Source organism: Eptesicus fuscus, chromosome 8 (assembly GCF_027574615.1).
Source record: "Eptesicus fuscus isolate TK198812 chromosome 8, DD_ASM_mEF_20220401, whole genome shotgun sequence".
NCBI classification, from domain to species: Eukaryota; Metazoa; Chordata; class Mammalia; order Chiroptera; family Vespertilionidae; genus Eptesicus; species Eptesicus fuscus.
The window spans coordinates 95891006-95912306 of NC_072480.1; the positions used below are offsets into that span (position 1 = coordinate 95891006).

General features: G+C 42.6%; 2 protein-coding genes and 1 non-coding gene across 8 annotated transcripts; 2 read left to right on the forward strand and 1 right to left on the reverse strand.

The window, feature by feature from the left end:
• Window positions 1–167: 167 nt before the first annotated feature.
• Window positions 168–16589, forward strand: UFSP2 (UFM1 specific peptidase 2). Of its 5 annotated transcripts, none has more exons than XM_054720126.1 (13): window positions 205–248; window positions 2234–2392; window positions 3022–3100; window positions 3791–3974; window positions 4056–4122; window positions 6171–6328; window positions 6722–6914; window positions 8209–8355; window positions 9576–9740; window positions 9958–10082; window positions 12134–12210; window positions 13511–13635; window positions 16130–16589. In XM_054720126.1, exons 2-13 carry the CDS (start codon window positions 2321–2323, stop codon window positions 16214–16216), a joined length of 1479 nt encoding a protein of 492 aa, XP_054576101.1. In that variant the 5' UTR covers window positions 205–248; window positions 2234–2320; the 3' UTR covers window positions 16217–16589. The 5 variants fall into 5 exon arrangements, with proteins under 5 accessions (XP_028016937.2, XP_054576101.1, XP_054576100.1 ...); XM_054720125.1 differs by lacking the exon at window positions 205–248 and adding an exon at window positions 478–1341; XM_028161136.2 differs by lacking the exon at window positions 2234–2392 and having other exon boundaries at window positions 168–248.
• LOC114235277 (small Cajal body-specific RNA 1) lies at window positions 2509–2673 on the forward strand. Its single transcript, XR_003621459.2, has one exon. It is a non-coding gene; the product is annotated as a small Cajal body-specific RNA 1 (non-coding RNA).
• On the reverse strand, window positions 16530–20002 carry ANKRD37 (ankyrin repeat domain 37). Of its 2 annotated transcripts, none has more exons than XM_008151930.3 (5): window positions 19770–20002; window positions 19425–19577; window positions 18310–18401; window positions 17135–17338; window positions 16530–16887 (listed from the first exon to the last, which is right to left on the reverse strand). In XM_008151930.3, exons 1-5 carry the CDS (start codon window positions 19794–19796, stop codon window positions 16884–16886), a joined length of 480 nt encoding a protein of 159 aa, XP_008150152.2. In that variant the 5' UTR covers window positions 19797–20002; the 3' UTR covers window positions 16530–16883. The 2 variants fall into 2 exon arrangements, with proteins under 2 accessions (XP_008150152.2, XP_054576103.1); XM_054720128.1 differs by having other exon boundaries at window positions 19664–20002.
• Between the last annotated feature and the right edge of the window lie 1299 nt (window positions 20003–21301).

The window sequence follows — 21301 nt, forward strand, 5'->3', positions numbered from 1 at the left end:
AAAGTATTCTTTTAAGTTTTCATAAACTTTATTGCATAATTCATTACAGTAAGACTTCTGCTTTCCGCCCTATTATCTATCCTCCGGGAGCTGTGGAATGGTACACCCCTTGACGTATGCCGCGGGGCGTGCTGGGAGTTGTAGTCCGCCTTCCGAGGCCCCGCCCCTCGATGACGACACTTCCAGACCAGCCTCCTGAGCCTTTGGGCGGTCGTCAGCGCCTCTGTCACCGCCACGTCGCAGACATGGTGAGTACCTCTGCTCGCCGTCGACCCCGGCGTTTCCGCCCGGGACTTCGTTGGCCGCCACGCCTGCGGCTCCACAGCCCATGAAGGAGCTAGTCCCGCCGGGGCCCACGAGGGCAGCTGCGGACTCGGTGGCTGGGGCCGCCCTGTCCTGCCCTCGGCCTCCCCGCTGGGGCCGCAGGCACCTCGCCCCGCACAGCCCTTGGCCCCCCAGCTCGGCCGCGTTTGGACACGCGCTTCCCGCGCCTCCCTGCTGGCGAATGCCTTTTGAGGACGACGGACTATTCGGCGTTTTTGAAGGTTTTGAAGAAGGATTGGGTCTTGGAAAGATGAATACCTTGCTTCAAATACTCGCTTCCCTTAGTAACTGTGATGCGACACTTCCGGTTTCCCTCGCGTGGAATCGCTCCTCCAGGCCCTGCTGCCCCTTGTCCTGCAGGTGGTGGTGTCCTCCTGGGACACGCTTCCTTACACCCTGTGCTTTCTCCCAGATTTGTGTCTCCAGCTTAGACCTTTACTCTGAGCTACTTTTATTCTGTCTACCGACTGTCGCCCCACGCGGATAGCTCATGTATCTCAACCTCAGCGAGTTCAAAACTGACCAGTTTCCAGCTCACCTCACCCCACACCTGCTCTTCCTCCAGGGATCCCACCTCAGTTACTTGTGCCACCATCCACCCTGTCCTGCATCCAGAAACCTGGACATCTGTCATCCTTGACATCTCCCTTTTCTCAACTCCTGAACATCTCTCTGGTCAATAATCAAGCTCTATGGAGTCCACCTCTCCATGGCTGTAAATTCTCACTCTGGATGGACTCTTGCCATCCTTGTCCTTGCCACCATCATCTAACCGCCTGCCTAGTCTCTTACCTGGTCTTCTAAGCAGGCCTTCCCCCTCTTCCCTTTGGAATTGCTCATACTCATTCCTGCCCATCCTTCAGATCTCAGCTTAAATAGTATTTCTTCAGAAGTCTAGGGAGAGTCTAGTGCTTTCACGTGTGACCTTTTGTGGAATCTTCACAGCCATCCTATGAAGTTGTAGATTTTTCCAATTTTACAGAAGACTTGATCCGTTAGATTGTGCAAAATCATACAGTAAGTCCCCGAGTTAAATTTGCTCAAGCCTGTCTTTTTAACTTTTATCTCCTTCAGTATCTTTCTTTGTCATTAAATATTTTTTTGCTCAAATGGGTACATCGTGTTTTGTAGGATAGTATTGTTCTTTATTTAACAAGCTTCTTATTGATAGCTATTTAGGTAGGGGTTTTTTATTGGGGGGGAGGGGAGGGAGCGTTGCTATGGTGAACAAGAGTATGATAAGTGGACAACTTTGAAGCTAAATTTGTATTGACCTTTCTTGATTATTTTCTTAGAATAAATTCCCAGAAGTAGAATAGGGGTAAAGGTTATGACTTTTCAACAGGTTACAATTGATGAAATAAATAACAGCAGTTGCTCTTTGAAAAGTGTGACAAGAGATTTGTAAACAACAAGAATAGTAATGGTACCTACTTCATATTCTGAGGATCGGAGTTAATCCATGTCCAATCATTTAGCACCGTGCCGTTTACGTTTTTAAGAGCTCCGTAAATGTTTGTACTTATTCATTTATTCAAAATAGGGCTCTTACTATGTAGTGTGGTTCGTTAGCCTGTTTGGGAAATGTTTTGAGACTCTGATGAACTCTTTGAAACCTCTTCCCAGAGGTTCTCCTCCTCCTCTCCCCCCAACAAAATGGTACATGTCATTTGTCATAAGTCTTCAACTACCTAAGCTCAGCATAGGGACCCAGATTAAGAACTGCTAATAGATTCCACTTTACAAGTGCTTTTTCCCCTTTATAAGTTGCAAGTATTTTCCTATGCTCTGAAATACTCTTCTAAAGCCTGATTTTTTTCATGGCTATGTAATATTCATAATTATTTAACCCGCCTGCCATTGTTGACATTTAGGTTAACATCCTTATACCTGAATCTTTGTTTTGCAGATTTCCTTAGACTAATTTTCTAAACGCAGGCTCACTACTCCAAGAACGTGAATATGAGGCTTTTGGTTCTTATTGTCACATTGACTTATGACGAGTTCTACAGTCCGTACTCCCACCATTAATGATGCCTTCGTTTTCTCTCATCATCTTGACCACCAAGTATTATTATATTAAGTTCAGTGTTTTTGTCCCTTTCTTAAACTCGTTCTTTACCGTTGGTGTTTTCGTGTCATCGTTAAGCCCTTTGTTGACTATAATTTAGAAACGTGGTCTCACAGCACTCGATACTAACCGAGCTATCTGCATCCTAGCCTTGTGAAAAAGGCTTGTGATGCGTTGTGATAACTGGGTTGAAGAAGTGCAATATTAAAACAAAAGCCATGAGTCTTTAAGCCCAGTGTGTAAAGACACACTCTGAGTTATAACTCAGTGGCACAACTGGAAAAAAGAAAAAGAAAAGAAGTAGAAATATGTCTTAAAGCAGTGGTCCTCAGCTTTTTCACACGAGAGTCACTGGTGTGGGGGAGCTTTTAAATATTCTTATGCCCAGACCCTCCCCAGACCAATTAGTCAGTTTAAGTCCCTCAAGTGATTCTAGTGTGGGACAAAAGTTGAGAACCCCTGCTTTAGAATTTAGGGCGTTTTGTTTTCTTTTTCTTCATAAAAAGGAGAATTGGTGAAATGATTTGAAAAGACGAGGTTAATTAATGCCTTAAATTCAGATTTGAATTTGTATAAGGATGAGTTTGTTTTGTTTCACAATGGGATTTTTGCTTCATTTGTCTCAGGTGATTTCAGAGACTATGGATATACTCTTCAGAGTCAGAGGAGGCCTTGACCTAGCTTTCCAGCTAGCCACTGCTAATGGTAGGTCAGCTAAAAAGCTCTCCTTCTTCACTGTAAAACTGATGATGAACTAGACTGAGATTCTCACCAGTTTGCACATGAAACTGTGCGGGAGGTAGGATGAATTGTCCAAGACCATATAGTTAGTAAGTTGTGTAACTTGGATTTAAACTTAGACAACATATTCCAACACCACCACCAACGGGACTCCTCTGTACAGATTCAAAAAAGATGAGCTGAATAGCTGAATCTTAACACTGTTGTGCTGAGTGGAAGAAGCCAGACACAAAAGGCCACATAATGCATGATTCCACTTATGTGAAGTGTCCAAAATAGACAAACCTATAAAGACGAAAATAGGTTAGCGATTGCCGTCATTAAGTCTAGGGGGGATGAGGAATGACGGCTGGTAGGTACAGAGTCATCTTTTGGGGTCATCAAAATCTTGTGGCATTAGAGAGTGATGGTTGTAAAACCTTGTGAATACACTAAAAGCAACTGAATTGTACTCATTCTAAGAATGAATCTTATAGCCAGTGAATTTTATCTCAGTTTTTTCGAAAGAAAGGCAAACATTTTGTATAATTATTGAATCTGGGGAATGGACATTTGGGAGCCAATTTGACTTCTACTTTTGTGTGTTTGGAAGCGTTCATGTTGAAAAGGGTAAAACTTTGCTCATTAACTTCTATTTATATTCTTTTAATTTAGAAATGTTTATCCAGAAGGCACTAAAACATGTGTTGAGTGACCTGTCAGCCAAGCTGTCGTCAAACGCACTGGTGTTCAGAATTCGCCACAGCTCGGTGTATGTGTGGCCTAACAGTGACGTAAACACCATCCCAGGAGAACTGACCAGCAGCTCTGCTTGTAAGACCCTACTGCGCTTCATCCAGTGAGTACGGCTGAAGATTGCTAGAAATGTTTCCAAAATGTCATTTCATAGTCTAAACATCTGTGTGTGTTAAACATTTAGATTTGAACAGGAAGAAGATACAAAACGAAAATTCATGAGGAAGAAAGACAAAAAGTTACCAGATGTGGTAAGCAAATCACCTGCTTTCCTAGTGGTAAAAATTTTAAATCCTTGAATTTGGAGTTGAGATCTTAGAAATTATTTAAAAGATAAATGACATGCCAGACGTTATATCTCTTTTTTCATATCTAAACTTTGGTTCCATTGTAATACTTCTCTTACGCTTTTTTGAATGTTTTCTATAAAACTGCTTGAGTACATTTATAAATTATTTAAAAATAAAGGAATCATTCTGAAACATGACAGTAACACATTATGCCATGTGAGATACTAAATAATTTACTTTTCTTCATACTGTTCTTAGTTCTGTTGATTTTTGAACCAATACTATTGAGTACCTGCCTGCCGTGTGCTACAAACTTTGCCCGATATTGGAGATTTTAAAAAATGGAGCTACTTGTGCAAGGCAGGAAGTTGTGTGAAATTAATTTGACTGTCGTGTTTTTCCAGGCTGGTAGAGGAAAATAGGGTGGGCGTGAGGTTGGAGAGGTGGGCCGGGGACACTTCAGGAGAAGCCGAACTAAACTAGTAGCTAAGGCAATAGAGAGGAGGGAAAGAATAGAAGAGATATTTGGGGGATAAAGTGGATTACATTTGGAAACTAATTGGATATGGGATGACCATTTCTTATTTGAGTAAAAATGGAAGTCGAGGTTGGTTTGGGTCATGTTTCAGATACCAGAGAGGTGTCCACATGAGCTGTTGGTTTTACCAAGCTGAAGTGTACACAGAAATCGTGGGCTGTAAACAATTATTTGAGAATTACCGATATGTGGAGCTGGGCATTTTGAGGAGTACTGGCCAGCCATTTTGTAGACTGTTTTAGTCTTCCTCCTGATTAAATCCAGGTTGTCATTGTTGGTGGGAATACCACAGAGGTAGTATTCTGCTCTTCTCAGCACATCGGATTGAAGAGGCATGTGCTACCCTACTGTTGGTGATATTAACTTCGATCACTTAATGTGGTATCTGCCACTTTTCCCCACTGTGAGGGCACTATTTTCCCCCTTATAATTAGGAAGTATCTCGTGAGAAGGTAATTCAGACTATGTATATATCCTCTTCCTCATCAAATTCTACCTCTTCTAGCATCAGCTGATCATTTTTGCCAGAATCCAACATTAAGCTGATAGTTGCAAAGTGGCGCTTTTTCTCTCATTTCATATCTAAATTAATGTTATATTTATTAGATGACAGGAAGACTGTGAGGAGAGCTTTTCCTTAATTATGTGTTATCTGCACAGAAGCATGGATTCTTATTTTATGCAATGAGTTATAATCTGTTACTGTTATTAGTTATTTGAGGCTCGCATTTTCCAAGATTTGGCCAATAGAAACTTCTTCAAGCGAGCGCTAGTGGTTTTTGAAACTATTTTTCAGAACTTCCTACCTTCTTCCACAAGCTGTTCAGGCACATCATGTACTCTCCCTGATCCAACTCAGGAGTCAGCCATTCCTCCAAGGAGCATGCACATGTACAAACCCATACTATTCATATACACTCATATTTATCTATGTCAATCATGTCTATACCTCCAGTTCTGTTTCAGCCTCACACAGTTCCTTACCTTTTCCCTGTGAGAAACCTGGCTTCCAGTAGCCTCATTATTTTTCTACATTTGTTCAATATACAAAAGGTATTTTCAGAATTCGCCTTCCATGCCAGTCAGAACCAAACCTGGTAATAGAATTCAATATTTGTTTATAGTTCTCCATGTCTTTAGAGCAGGCGTCCATAGTTTAAAAGTTCCTTCAGTGTGTGGTTATTGTATCTTGTTCATTAGATTTTTTTTTAATTAAGTCTAGAGAATAATATAATGAACCCTGGTGAACCTATACCAGCTCTCATGTTTATCAATACACAGTCTGATTTCATCTTCACTCCCCACTCACCGGCCACATCTCCTCAGGTTATTTTGAAGCAGAGAACAATTTTTGTTAAGATTTGAGCATTTAAACGACTTACTGTAGCTTTGGTCCTTAAAAAGTTCTTTTACTTAGCCCTTTTAGATTTAGTGTTTACTCTAAGTTGACCATTACTGTTTATCTTTATAGCATCAAGTAGTAAACATAGATCTCATGCTGGAAATGTCAACCTCTCAGACCGCCGTCACCCCCGTCATTGAAAGAGAAATCGGAGGACACCACTATGTTACCATGACGTTGCCGGTTGATGCCGTTTTATCTGTTGCCCCCGAAGAAGCATGGGGAAAGTAGGTATTCCAGAGTTCTCCTGCCCCATGTCAGTGAGGACCCTGCCCCAGAGTGACAGATTCCACTTTTGAGTCTCATGTAGGCACATCCAGGGTGGTGGTTGTAGTTTTTAGTGTGATTTACTCCCTGGTTTTTAGTTAGAGTCATCTAGTAATTAAGTATTTGGAGGAGGTAGGGTTGTCTGCAACACGTAGTATAAGGTTTTCCCTTTACCTACACAGAAGAAACAGAGTTTATTTAGCCTTTCATAAGTTAGACTGCCTTTAATTAACCTGGCCCAATCAAGTGGGGTTTTTTGTACTACATTAGGGATATATTAATTCCACACTCATTTATCATTTATCAGAGCCACTGTAACTTCTGTTAATGCATTTGTATATTTTCCCCCACAGGGTTCGCAAACTTCTAGTGGATGCAATTCATAATCAGCTAACTGATATGGAAAAGTGCATTTTGAAATATATGAAAGGAACCTCCATTGTGGTCCCTGAGCCAATGCACTTTTTATTACCGGGGAGAAAAAATCTTGTAACAATTTCATATCCATCGGGAATTCCAGATGGGCAGCTGCAGGCCTACAGAGAGGTGAGACCAAGCCATGTCCTCTTAGAAAAAATAAGGCTGTCATCCATTTCATAGTTAATTACATATTTCTAATAAACAAATTATTTTACGATTTACTAGTAATCTTAAAGTGTGGAGCCCGACTATTTTAATTTTACGTATTATTTCATTTCTGTTCTCATGGAACTTCTTTTTTAAGTATTTCGAGTGAAAAAATATGTGAAACCCATATGTAACATTTGAATTTTATATGCTCAGTGTGGTTCATATGTTCTATGAAACTATTTAGTTTTCCATAATGAAATGAAGAATTGAAATGTGCTTCCATCCCTAGAGAATCTGATGAGTATTAATAAATTCCTTTCCCTTTCATTCCTTCCAAGTTTGTGAGAGATTACAGTTGGGGAGGGCAGTTAGGATTCATGCTAATCCTCGTTAGGAGTTACAGTAAGACTCCACCCCTCCTCCACGCCCCAGGCTTCTTCGGGTTTTATTAGAGGCCTTTGAAGAAAACATGATCAGCACTCAAAGCAGTGAGGTTTACTGACAAAATGACTGGTTTTAGAGTATGTATCTTTTATGTGTGGCCTTGTCCGGCCACATCAAAGTCTCTTCCTGAGATGCCCTCTCATGTCCCTGAGATATTGGAACCCTCTGTACACCTCTGGGCTAGATGAAGTGATATGTAGAGGCAACAGCTCCATGAGCTAATGATCCCCTTCAACCTGCTAGAGTACACAGAAGATATGAAGAAGAAAATGTCCAACTTTTCAAAGTAATTATTACATATTTTTATATTGGGAATATTTTTGCATTTTAAACATGTGTATTTTTATTTCAGTGCCATATAGGTTGGTTTCATAACACCAGTTTCTACTCTGAAACTTAATCGCTACCCCTTATACTTGTTAAGTACTCTAAGCATGACTTTTTAAAATAATTGTATCATTGTTATTTATAATTTACTCACTTACAAGGCTGTTTCAAAACCAGTCTTTATCCTGGATGTATTTTAACAGACTGTGTTATAACAGATAGTTAATGTTAAATGATCTCAGTGCTCTCACATTTAACAAATTATTTTCATTTTTCTGTGTTCTCTTTCAGTTTCTACCCACATACATAGATAAGCAAAAATAAATCTTGTTTGGTTTTAGTTTGTTCTCACACTCTTTGACTTGGTGAATTAAATCATAAGTGTATTTGGTAACTCACAACTGATACATAATTTTGTTTTATATCTTTAGTTTGAGTTTATTGACTAGAAATCTAAATCATTTAACTGTTTTTCCCTATTGCTTCTGACTTCCTTTAGGAGTTACACGATCTCTTCAATCTGCCTCATGACAGACCTTATTTCAAAAGGTCTAATGCTTATCACTTTCCAGATGAACCATACAAAGATGGTTACATTAGAAATCCACACGCTTATCTCAGTCCACCCAACATGGAGACTGGTATGGTGAGTTTAATAATTACTTATGGGAGTCAGCTGATCACCATTGTCAATCTTTTTTTGTTTGTACCCAGTGGAATTTTAAGGATTGATTCACAATGTATGTCACCCCTAAGACATAATTTATCATCCATTTCTTTTAATAATCAAGTGCTTAAGATAGCAGTAATTCACAGTGGTCTAAAAGGGCTAGGAATAGCTAGCATGGACCACATTTCTCTTACTAAAATTCCATTCCCCGACTTCTTTATAGGCTTGTCCAATTTTACTTTCGTTCTGAACCTGAGAAATCATGCTACTTCAGGGCATATTCTACCCAAACCACGCTGTTAGCAGAAGTCTAATAAGACCCTACAGTGTTTTTCTGTGCAGCATGCACCTGCTTGCAAAGCGTAGATCTTCACTTAAGTTGCTGAAAAAAGGAGCGAGGGGAAGGGTCCCTTTAAGGATGCACGTAGGCCAATTAGAAAAGATCTTGTGACACCCAACATAGGCGTGTTTGCACAGCTGGCCTCCCAGCACAGAGCCGCTGCCTCAGTCTCGGGCCCACATGGACTCCTTGGTGGCCTCTGCTGCTCTGTCTGCTGTTGTCCCGACTGGCCTGTGCCTTCTCTCTACTCTGTCTTTTCTCAGCCTCAGAGCTTCTGTTTCCTCATTGTTGCTGCTTATGTGTAGCTTTTCCTACTTCCTTGTTGCTGCTCACAGTATGCATTGTTTCAGCTTCACACCCTGCTCCTTTCTGCCCGATTCACTCTGCACCTTCAGATTCCCACGGCAGGAAACTCGATTGGCCATCCTGTTGTGGCATTTATTCAGTACCTGCTGAGTCTCCAGGTGCTCTGTAAGGAAATCTTAAGAAGTAAAAATGAATATATGACACTGTGTCTACCCTACAGGAGTTAGGGGCCCACTGCTAGGCCTGGCCAGCAGAGTGCGCTTGGGACAGCAGTTCCACCTGCTTCCCATAGAGACTCGGCTGGGCACTCACACTTACTTACATACAAATGCATCTTTAGTCAGCATGTCAGTGATCTGATTTCATTTATTGTGCTTATATAGGAAATCTTGAGACACTTATTTCTAGTTAAAAGTCTTACTCTGTGAGGCATAGAATCACAGAAGAGGAAATACAAAACTTAGAGTCTCAAGCAGTACCTCTTGATGGTTTTCTAGTAGATTATTATATAAATGTTTTCTCTCTCTCAGACTCTATTCTTTTTATATAGGTTTATGTGGTCCAGGGCCTGTATGGTTATCATCATTACATGCAGGATCGGATGGATGACAACGGCTGGGGCTGTGCCTACCGATCGCTGCAGACCATCTGCTCTTGGTTCAAACACCAGGGGTACACAGAGAGGTCCATTCCCACACACAGAGAAATCCAGCAGGTACAGAACATGCCTTTTTACATGATGCTCATTTCATGTAAATTCATCGTGTACATTTCAATAGCCCTTAATGTACCATTAATTATTATTAACTCGTAGTACAGACTGATTTCTGTTTTGAAGGAAAAATGTGTCCTGCTAATCAGGAAAAAGGCCCTACATGTAATTTTAATAGGTGTCTTGTGTATGGATTTCTTTGTATTTTCAATACAAAAAGGCTCTCGTTGATGCCGGGGACAAACCAGCAACATTTGTGGGATCACGGCAGTGGATTGGGTCTATCGAGGTACAGCTGGTCCTGAACCAACTGATGGGCATAACTTCAAAAATACTGTTTGTCAGGTAAGGACACGCTACGAAAGAAATCATTTCAAATTGAGATTGTCATGTTATTAAAGTAACAGAAAAATTATCTTTCCCCCACATTTGTTTTCACTCCTTTCTCTTCCTCCACATTGTCTGATTACTTTGTAAATCTCATTTTTTAACCCTAATTTTTTTTTTTTAGTTAATCTTCAGAAGACTTTGGAGTTTATGATCTATAATACATACTTATATGGTTGAGGCCTAATTTTAGCCGAGAAGAGAAAAACTTGGATATATGTCAACTTTGAGTGTAAAGAAAATCAAGTTTTTTTGTGCTCAAGTTTTTAAAAAGTCTTGAAAGGAGAAAATCAAATGTTGATCTACAACTGACCTTCTTGTTTACCTCTTGCACTTTTTCTCCTTAAGATGTTAATAAACTAATTATGTGTCTGAATAAAATATTCATTTCACTTTTTCCAATATAGCTTAACCATAATTCCAACATTAAGCTATGAGCAAATCTAAATTAAATACTATTGATTTCTTTTTTTTTTAATATTTTTTTTTATTGATTTCAGAGAGGAAGGGAGAGGTAGAGAGAAATAGAAACAATAATGAGAGGGAATCATTGATTGGCTGCCTCTTGCACGCCCCCTACTGGGGATCGAGCCCACAACCCGGGCATGTGCTCTCAACCGGAATCGAACCTGGGACCCTTCAGTCTGTCGCCCGACACTCTATCCACTGAGCCAAACCAGCCAGGGCAATACTATTGATTTCTGGGACAATAATTAGCTTCTTCCTTTTGTGAGCTTATGTTTTAAATACATTTTCTATTATGACAATCTTGTAAATATAGTAACTTTATCCTAATTTAGCCAAGTACTTTAATACATCTGGTTTCACTATTGCAGTCTGGATTGACTGTGGAAATCAGTGCCAACGAATAAATGATAGGCTAAGTAGTGAAGTATAACTGATTAAAAGTTAAAAAGTGGAAGTTTTGGCACATTAAAACATTATATGTTCCTTACTAGGCAAGAGCTAAGGTTTAACACCACCTGACACCTCAATTCTAAAAAGTCTTCATCTGTCCATCTTTGTCTTCTCAACAGTACAAATTGTATAGAACAGTGTAATATTCCCTAAAAACATTATGTTGTTGCCCTGGCCGGGTAGCTCAGTTGGTTAAAGTGTTGTCCCGATACACTAAGGTTCTGGGTTCAATCCCTGGTCAGGGCACATACAAGAAACTACCAATGAATGTATAAATAAGTGGAACAACAAATTGATCTCTCTCTCTCTCTCTCTCTCTCTCTCTCTCTCTCTCTTCTCTCTCTCCCCCATTCCTCTCTAAGATCAATTTAAAAATAAGATGATATGTTGTACTTGAAAACATGTTTTACCTTTCACACTGGCTTCACAGACATTGTTTTAGTCCTGGACTCTCCTGTCCTGCAGACAGGGCAGGTATTAAGCTCCCAATTTAAAGATGAGGAAATACAGACTCAGAGTCTGACAGCATGAAGACAAGAACCCAGGATTTAAAACTGGTTCTTCTGAAATAATCCACCCATAAGGGCCCCCTGGGTATCCAGGTGACCACTTTCAATCTCATGTTAAAAACCCAGACCTCCTTTGTGCAGTTCCAGGTAGTCTTGCTTCTTTCCTGGCGTATCTAATGGCCTTAAATATTTAGAAAGTTTATAGTGCTTTAACTTGCTCAGTCAGTTCCTTACCACTTAACTGCACTTAAAATCATATGGGTGGGTTTTTGTGTGTGTGTTTTTAATGTTTTTATTGATTTCAAAGAGAGAGGAAGGGAAAGGGATAGAGATAGAAACATCCATGAGAGAGAACTATCAATTGGCTGCCTCCTGCACGCCCCCCACCGGGAATCAAGCCCTAACCAGGAATCGAACTGGTGACCTCTAGATTCATGGGTTGACGCTCAACCACTGAGCAACACAGGCTGGGCTTTATGGTTTTGCATGTTTTTTCAACCAAGAAAGAAAGCAAAAATGGCCCCATTTATATGACCTCAGTGTCAGAAATGATTCATCTAATAGAAAACGGTTTCTTTCCAGCCAGGGTTCGGAAATGGCCTCTCAGGGACGCGCACTGGCTAATCACTTCCAGAGTGAAGGAACTCCAGTGATGATCGGTACGAGTTTGGGACACCCTGGGCTCTTAGGTGGCGTGGAGAGAATGTAAAATTTACCATTAGTATAAATGTTTAATGTCACGTGAAATCAGTAATTTTAAACCACTTTAAAATTAGCTTTTACACCATACACACTGACCTCCAAATTCCTTTGGAGATTTTTAAATGTGCAAGGCAGAAGGAATGTTATAGAAAAGGTTGTAATAACCAGAAGAAAATGCTAAGGAGATAAATGATAAAAGTGTGCATATAGTTAAAAGAGTTGAAAGCATCATGAAAAAGAGGCATGAGCATCATAAGTCACGGGTCTGTCACTAACTTGGCCGGCGGTATTCCATTACTGCAGATTGCTTCATCTCTGGGCTTTATGTGTAAAATAAAATAAGAGGATTGGATTAGTTCATCTAAAGCAGTGGTTCTCAACCTTCCTAATGCCGCGACCCTTTAATACAGGTCCTCATGTTGTGGTGACCCCCAACCATAAAATTATTTCCGTTGCTACTTCATAACTGTAATTTTGCTGCTGTTAATGGATCATAATGTAAATATCTGTGTTTTCCAATGGTCTTAGGTGACCCTGCTAGCGGTTCTCAACCTGAAAGAACCGCTGCTGCAGAGGTTCTCAACCTGAAAGAACCGCTGCTGCAGAGCCTAAGACCATCGGAAAACATAGATATTTACATTACGATTCATAACAGTAGCAAAATTACAGTTATGAAGTAGCAACGGAAATAATTTTATGGTTGGGGGTCACCACAACATGAGGAGCTGTATTAAAGGGTCGCGGCATTAGAAAGGTTGAGAACCACTGATCTAAAGATTCATATTCTCTGAGGAACAAGATGGGTCCTGTGATGGCAGGGGAAAGCTCAAACGGGTGTGTGTAGGGAGGGGAGGAAGGCAGATTGCAGCAGAATAGCAGGAAGAACTGAATGAGTGGATGGCTGTCTCCTTGGAGACAGTACGCCCTCTGCTGAGTGGCCCACAGCAGTGACTGTTTCTCTGGTGGGAGGGGTTTACTAGTAGACCCTCTGTGGCCCTTTCTAAATCCAGTTTAGGGAATTCCATGGATATGGCAGTGGAACATAAACCTTCTGATTATAGATATGATTGAATCTTTTCTATCTTGAAGATGTAATTTTATCTTTTCAGAGTGTATTTGACATTGTGGTCTTTTACAATGTAGGCTAGAAAATTTTAATGCTGTTAGATAAATCAATAGGCAAAGCAATCTTTTAAAATTGAAAAGGAAGTTAAGATTAATGTATGCTTCTCGTATTTTATATTTCCTCTTCTCTAGGGGGAGGAGTTTTGGCCCACACGATACTGGGAGTCGCATGGAATGAGATTACAGGGCAGATAAAATTTCTGATTTTAGATCCCCATTATACAGGCGCTGAAGATCTGCAGGTTATTTTGGAAAAGGTAAGTATCTGTTTAACACAAATTTAGATGCAAGACAAAGAAACCAGAGCCAAAGGATAGTGCAGTAGCTGTTAACAGGAGGACGGATAATAAACCGAAGGCAATGACCCTCATTATAAGGAGGCATCTGGGGCTGTGGTGAATGACTGTCTCTCTAGATGGGGAGGATAGGAGGGAAATAAGGTAAATTGCAAAAGAAACAATTTGGGTTAGGTTTATAAAAATGTTCTCAGTTACTGAACTTAATAATGGAGCACAAAGCTCATACATGTATTCCTTTGGAGATTTTTCAGCTTTGCACAAACAAATGTATTGAGGTCTATCAGTGCCTTGAAGTAGGAGAGTAAAGTATAAAACCTTTATAATTTTGGATTTAACCAAAAATAGCTAAGCAGTACGCTGGACATTGTGGAGGCCTGACTACTTTTCAGCTATTTACATATAACTTAATCTCATGCTGTGAAGGATTTGAACAGAATAATGGGTTTGCTCTATTAGTGCACATAAGAAACCATGAAGCCAAAGCCTGGTCATCAGTGCAGAACTATTGACTCTTACTTGACTCAAGAATCTAAGGCACTGAGTCCGCTTGGGCTGCTGTACAGAATACCACAGACTGTGTGATTTATAAACATCTGACACTTATTTCTCACAGTGCTGGGGGCTGGGGCATCCAAGATCAAGGCGCCAGCAGATAAGCTGTCTGGTGAGGCCCACTTCCTAGTTCATTGGCAGCTGTCTTTTTCACTGTGTTCACATGGTAGGAGAGATGAGGGACCTTTCTGCGGCCTCTTTAAAGAGGGCACTAATCCCATTTGTGAGGGCTCCACCCCCATAATCTAGTCACCTTCCAGAGGCCTCACCTACAACTATCACATTGGGATTAGGTTTCAACCTATGAACTTTGAAGGGACACAAACAATCAGTCTATAGCAGGGCCACAGGGAAGGTCTGCCTCTGCCACTTTACCCTCTTGTGGAGCTTTCCTGCTAGACATTCCCGGCCAGTCCCCTCAAGGGAGAGCACGGCTCCCCCCTCCCCTCCCATCAGTGTCTGGTTTGGGCACCCGCTCTACCCACGTCCCTTAAAAAAAATTGAGCCTGGTTACCTGGAGAAGGCCTACATGTATGAAAGGATCGAAGGAAGATTAAACAGAGATAGTATAAGCTTTCTTTCCTATTTATCATTAAGAACACAGATTTTAGGACATTAAAATTATTAGAGGAAGTTTTGCTGAAAATAGTAGATAATAAAAAGAAGCTTATTATGTATAGCAACATGTCTCAAACAAACCAAATTTAAAAAATATATATTATTGATTTCAAAGAGGAAGGGAGGAGAGAAACATCAATGATGAGACAATCATTGATTGGCTGCCTCCTGCACGCCCCCTACTAGGGATCGAGTCTGCAACCAAGACATGTGCCCTGACTGGGAATCGAACCATAGCCTCCTGGTTCATAGGTTGATGTTCAACCACTGAACCACACCAGCCAGGCCACAAACCAAATTGAACAGCTGGGAACAGGGGCAGTAGGACTGACTGGTGGAGTTTTTTTTTTAATGTTTTACTCTCATGTCATTTGAATTTTTATAATGTGTATCTTATTTTTTGCAATCAGAAGAAAAAAAACACTGAAGAGCATCTCTAACTCACCTCTCTGGCCTCCACACCAAAGGCTCAGCTAACACACTCTCTTTTTGGAGGAGGTCTCATCTTTGACTTTAGGCCCCTGACAGCACCCTGCAGCCTCCGAGTTAGGCGGGCTAAGGAGTAAGACCAGGCTTGTCCCGCACTCAGTGGTATTTTAAGAGCCCTAGCTAGCCTCCTCACAAGTATTTAGCAAACAAAGCATTTCATTTCATAGTCATACAACACAGATGTTAGCTGGGTCTTTAAGAAAATAAATCAATGGCCCTAGAAGAAATTTGATAAACTTTTATATTCACAATGAGATTTTGTTTGAAAGTAATTTTCTCTGCTGGAGAAAAGGATGAATGCTGACATGAAGAATGGAAAGTGGAAATGATTACAGCCTGAGGAAAATGAATGCCACTCACAGGGCAAGCTCAGATTTCTCCCGACCATATTTCCTCATAGCTATGACGCCTCTGCATGGTGCATAGCAGTCTTTTATGGACTGCTGAGGAAAACAGCCACTTACATGCCACTGCCTGCCAGAATGGCAAAACTATACATCTTAGCATCAATAAAATGTGGAATTTAGAGCAATAGTTACCATAGGAAGCTTTTCTTTTGTTTTTTACTGATTTCTGATTAAATACAGTATAACTAAATTTTTTATTCTATCTGAAAGGGACCCAAGTAAATTAACTTTTCTATGCTTTATACAAATTTGGATCTTTGAATTATATAGGTACTTAAGAGTCTTATTCCACGATCCCAATGGAGCAGGATGGTAAACTTTTACAGTTTTGGTCCTATAGTCCTGTAACTTTGTAAAATGTTTTCCTTCCCCTTTTCCCAATCTAGGGCTGGTGTGGATGGAAGGGTCCAGACTTCTGGAATAAGGATGCGTACTACAACTTATGTCTTCCTCAGCGACCAAGCATTATTTAAAACTAGAGGCCCAGTGCGTGAAATTCGTGCACTCGGGGGGATGGGGGGGAATCCCTCAGCCCGGCCTGTGCCCTCTCGCAGTCTGGGAACCCCATGATCGGTCACCCCAAAGAGGTAGGCCCAGCACACCGGTTGCAGCCCACTGGTTGGTGGCCTGGGCCTCCCTCTGTGGGTGACCCATCACATCGCACCTGCCTTGGCTGGCCTGGCGCCAGTGGGTGTCATAGCGTGGTCGTCCAGACGGTTCTGCTGTTCGGCCGTTCGGTCGATTTGCATATTACACTTTTATTATTATAGATATCTTGGACTCAAAGACTGTAGTAAAGTTTATTATAAATTTGTTAATAAAAAATAAGTTTAATTTTCAAATGAATCCTGGGTGTAGTTTGATGGTTTAACCTTGATTTTTTCCAAAGGTTATAAATACTACACAAAAAAAGAAATTAGTCTTTAGACATTCCTTTAAGACCTTAATAGACAAAGCATGTGCAACCACAATATTGTAGGCATGTAAATACATGTATTCATAAATGTTATCTTCACTTAGAAGAAAGTTCTCCTCCTTCTCAGAAGGAGTTTAGACGCCTGATGAGCGAAAGCCATGGCTTGTAGCTGAGCAGCAGATCTTCACGACGTGAAGGCCTCTTCACGCCTCCTCATACCCAAGTCATCTGTTGTTAAAACACATGTTCACATTAAAGTCTTTTTCAAGAGGTTATCTCCCCAACCTTCTATGCAGGACAATCTTTGTCTTTTCTAGAATCTACAAGTAGTTACTATAACCGTTCTTAAAACGTGTTAATGAGAATGAAAAAGACACACTAGAAATAAGACTGCCAATATTTAAATGAAACAATAATTTCTGTGCCAAATAAGAGCCCCTTGAGGAAGGAAGAAAGAAGAAACTGAGTTACTTACGGACACTTCCTTTTCCCACTTGTATTTCCTGCACTCGCAAAGCTTCGTTTCTGTCCGAGCACCGGAACACAGGGATCTCTACGGGATGGCTCACCTGGGTGTTCTGTCTGCATACGTTTAATTGCTGTAAGGAACTTGGCACATTCGGGAAATCCACATGACCAAGCAAGATCTTCAGCTGTTTGCCCGTTCTTATTACATAAACTGAATTTAAAATAAAAGTCGAGTTAAATAAAGCTTGACAAGTGTTTAGCCTTTTTAAAATATATATCTTTCTAACAAAGGAGCTTTGGGCTCATACAAATGTTGGCTGCAGAATAGAAGAGGTAAAGGAAGCACAGAGAAATTCCATTTTTGTTCACTATGGTGTCCTCCGTGGCTAGCAGAGTCCAGCACAGAGTGGGCATTTCAATTTTGAATGAAAAAGTATTCTGTGTTCAATACAGTGGGTAAGTAAGTACCCAAGAAAGTCCATGAGAACTTGGATAGAATGGATTTCCCTAAACCAAAACTGAGGTGTAATTCTGCCACCTCTGATTGCTCAGGATCCACTTTTCACTTCTTCAAAGTGAATAGTATCAGATACTAACAGCCTGAGTTAACATTTAAATGATAACACCAAACTATCAATTAGACAAACATCTTTTTTTAAAAATATATATTTTTATTGATTTCAGAGAGGAAGGAAAGGGAGAGAGAAAGAAACATCAATGATGAGAGAGAATCATTGATTGGCTGCCTCCTGCACGCCCCACACTGGGGATCAAGCCCACAACCCAGGCATATGCCCTTGACCAGAATGGAACCTGGGACCCTTCAGTCTGCAGGCGGATGCTCTATCCACTGAGACCAACCAGCTAGGGCAGTGGTCGGCAAACTCATTAGTCAACAGAGCCAAATATCAACAGAACAACGATTGAAATTTCTTTTGAGAGCCAAATTTTTTAAACTTAAACTTCTTCAAACGCCACTTCTTCAAAATAGACTCGCCTAGGCCGTGGTATTTTGTGGAAGAGCCACACTCAAGGAGCCAAAGAGCCACATGTGGCTCGAGAGCCGCAGTTTGCCGACCACGGGGCCAGGTCAACAAGCATCTTTTTTAAAAGCACATGTAATTAAGCTTCAGAAGTCTGATTCATTTAATCCAATTTAAAGCCACCAAGTTTAACACTTACTCAATTTGGGCATCACTGGCTACAAGCAGGCTAAGGCATTCCAGGCTTCCCGCTTTTGCTGCCTTGTGGAGTGGAGCTTCTCCAAACACATCCTTAAATACAAGACAACACATTTTAGTCTCTCTCCAAAATACTTTCTTTGGAAGTTGGTGGGTGAAGTCTAATTATCGTTTGAGGAACCTATGTGAGGAAGCTAGTTGGACCTGCATTGTACTGGGCTGAATTTTTTAACTCAAGTGTTGTTTTTTAAATAAGGTTCTCTTGGTATGTTATTAAATACAAAGCTTTCATTAGTAAAAACGTGTGCAGTCACAGCACATACATTAAAATTTAAGTGAATAAAAGTAAGAGTTCTATGGAAGTAAAAAAAAAAAAGCAATTTAAAATTCACCATACTTTAATATTCAATGGAAGATGTAGTCTACCATAAAAAAGTTATATAGAGCCCCAGCTAGTTGGCTCAGTAGCCGGCAGACTGAAAGGTCCCAGGTGGGATTCCAAGCCCCACCTGCAGGAGGCAACCAATGGTGTGTCTCTCACATCAATGTTTCTCTCCGTCTCTCCCTCTCTTCCACTCTCTAAAACTCAAAGGAAAACATATCCCCAGGTGAGGAATAACAAAGAAAAAGTTACGTAGAAAATTCTAACAGTTGTGAGCAGCCTCACAAATATTTCAGTTGCTATACTGAGACTTTTCATTTGATAACACAGTAAGTGTTCCTTTTGAAATTGTAGTAGCCAGCAGGCATATATATGGCTAATGAGCACTTGAAATGTGGCTTGCCTGAATTGAAATGCGCTGTAAATATAAAATACACACCTGATTGAGAAGACATACGAAAATGTAAACTATCTCAGTAATGTTTTATAGTGAGATGTTAATATTGTGGATAAATTGGTTTAAGTTATACGATTAATTTTATGTTTCGTGTTACTTCATCATTGTGGCTACTACAAAAATTTTAATTCCATACGTGTCTCGTGTAGTTCTCTACTGGACATCGCTACATAGAGTTGTTTCTAACAACTGAACTGAATGCCCTGAAGACTGGGAAATGTTTGTGTGGATTCGGGGTGGAGCGGAGGGTGGCGCACAGTAACAGTTACTCAGTTACCTGCTGGTTGAGGTCCGCGCCCGTCTGCAGCTGCCAGAGAAGAAACCAAGCGCGGCCGCCACCTGCGGCCAAGTGGACGGGCGACTGCTCGCAGGGATCCGGGGGTGCGTTGACCGAGGCCCCGGCCGCCAGCAGATCCGTCAGATTCTCCACCTGCAGGAAGAGAGCAGCTCCAGCACCCCTCTTGCCTCGGTCCAGCCCCCCCGCCGCCCCTGGGGCTGAAAACCTTCCAACTCTACCGAGGCAGCGCCCCGTGGTCGCTCCGCAGTCACCCTCGCGAGCGCTCCCTGGAAGACGGACATCCGGAAGCTTCAGCCTGCGGGACAGAAAGGGTCCGAGTCTCACCTCCGAGTTGCAATCCAGCAGCAGCATTTTCCGCCTGAAGCAGAGGGCAGGAGTCGTCGGGCTTGCAGAGCGGTGCCCTCGCGGCAGACTGGCAGGTAAGTGTGCACCAGCCGCCCCAGTGCGGGGGAATTTAAAGTCGGCGGGATGGGGGGGCCGGCCCTCGCCGCCGCGCCCCAGCTCTGGCCGCGCCCCAGCAGCCTAACCCTTGGCTGCACTGCCGGTCCCAGCCCCGCGGCAGCTGCACGTACACAAACACTGACACGTGCCACCCAGGCCCTCGGAGGAGGGCGGAGGGGGAGGAAGCGGCGCGGGCCCGCCAGCCGATTGGCCACGGGGAGGCGCCAGGCCCGCCCATCTGGGGGCGGGGCCCTAGGCCGCCGCGCGGAGCCCCAGTGCGCGTGCGCCGTGGGGGGCGGTGTCGGAGCGGCTCGGGCGCGGCTTCCATCCGGCGCCCGGGTTTTGGCACGTCTCTCGGCGGCGCGGTCCGCCCTCGGTCCCTGAGGAGAAGCGGGAGTCGCGGGAAGGCTGTGGTGTCTGCCGGCGCGCACGTAACCCGGAAACGGGGAGCTCTAAGCAGCCCCGCGGCCCCACCTGTGCCGGCCGCCCCGCGTGGGGCCGGCGCCGCGCCCCCAGGACAGGAAGGATAAGCGGGGGCGGGGGTGGGGTGGGTACGTGCAATGTGGCCTAAGGGGGTAGGTTTTTCCGCAGGACTGCCCTGCCCACCCCACCCCCCAAATTAAATGATTTCTCCAGCCCGACCCTCGGGCCTTGCGGGGGGTCCTGTGCAAGAAGCCTGCCATTGGGACGCGTCTCCTCCCGGCGACAGCAGAGCCGCTGGGCTGGTCCCCGGGGAGATGCTGAGTCCCAGCGGGCAGACTGGGGCTGGCGGGGCCGGGGCAGGACGAGGAGGGACGAGCCCGCCCCGACCGCGGGGACAGTTCCGGGGTAAGTGAAGGGTCCGGGCCCTGGAGGGTTCTGACCGAGGGCTCCCCCCACGGGCTGCGCCCGCACAGGTCTCCGCCGGTCCCAGGGAGGAGCGGGGCTGGGGACTGGGCTCTGCTGAAGCTCTTTATACTTAAGTTTATGAACAAACTATTAGCTCAGGTCATTCCTTTTTTTTTTTTTTTTTTTTTTTTTTTTTGTAAAACCTCAGAACCAGACTTCCTGACTTCAAACTGTAGCCACTGAGCGCATATAGCCTCTTATACATGCGCTCAGGGTGAAATGGATCACTGTCTTTTCCTGAGCACTTTCTGTTTTCAGATTAATCTAGTAGCTAAAAACTAAAGCTCCAGCCGTGTGTTTCCTTTCCCCAAAAAAGCCCTGAGTGAGTCCTTTCTCTCTACCGATACCTCCGAGAGCAGGACTGAAAAGTAGATGGGGTTATTGTGATGCTTCTAAGGACGAGCTCTTGGCCTCTAACGGAGAGCGCCCTCTTAGTTACATCTTCGGTGGCAGCAGAGCGTTTATTTTGTAATAAGCCACAAAATGACTTTTGCAGTCATAACTTTATGTTACTGTTCTGATGCACT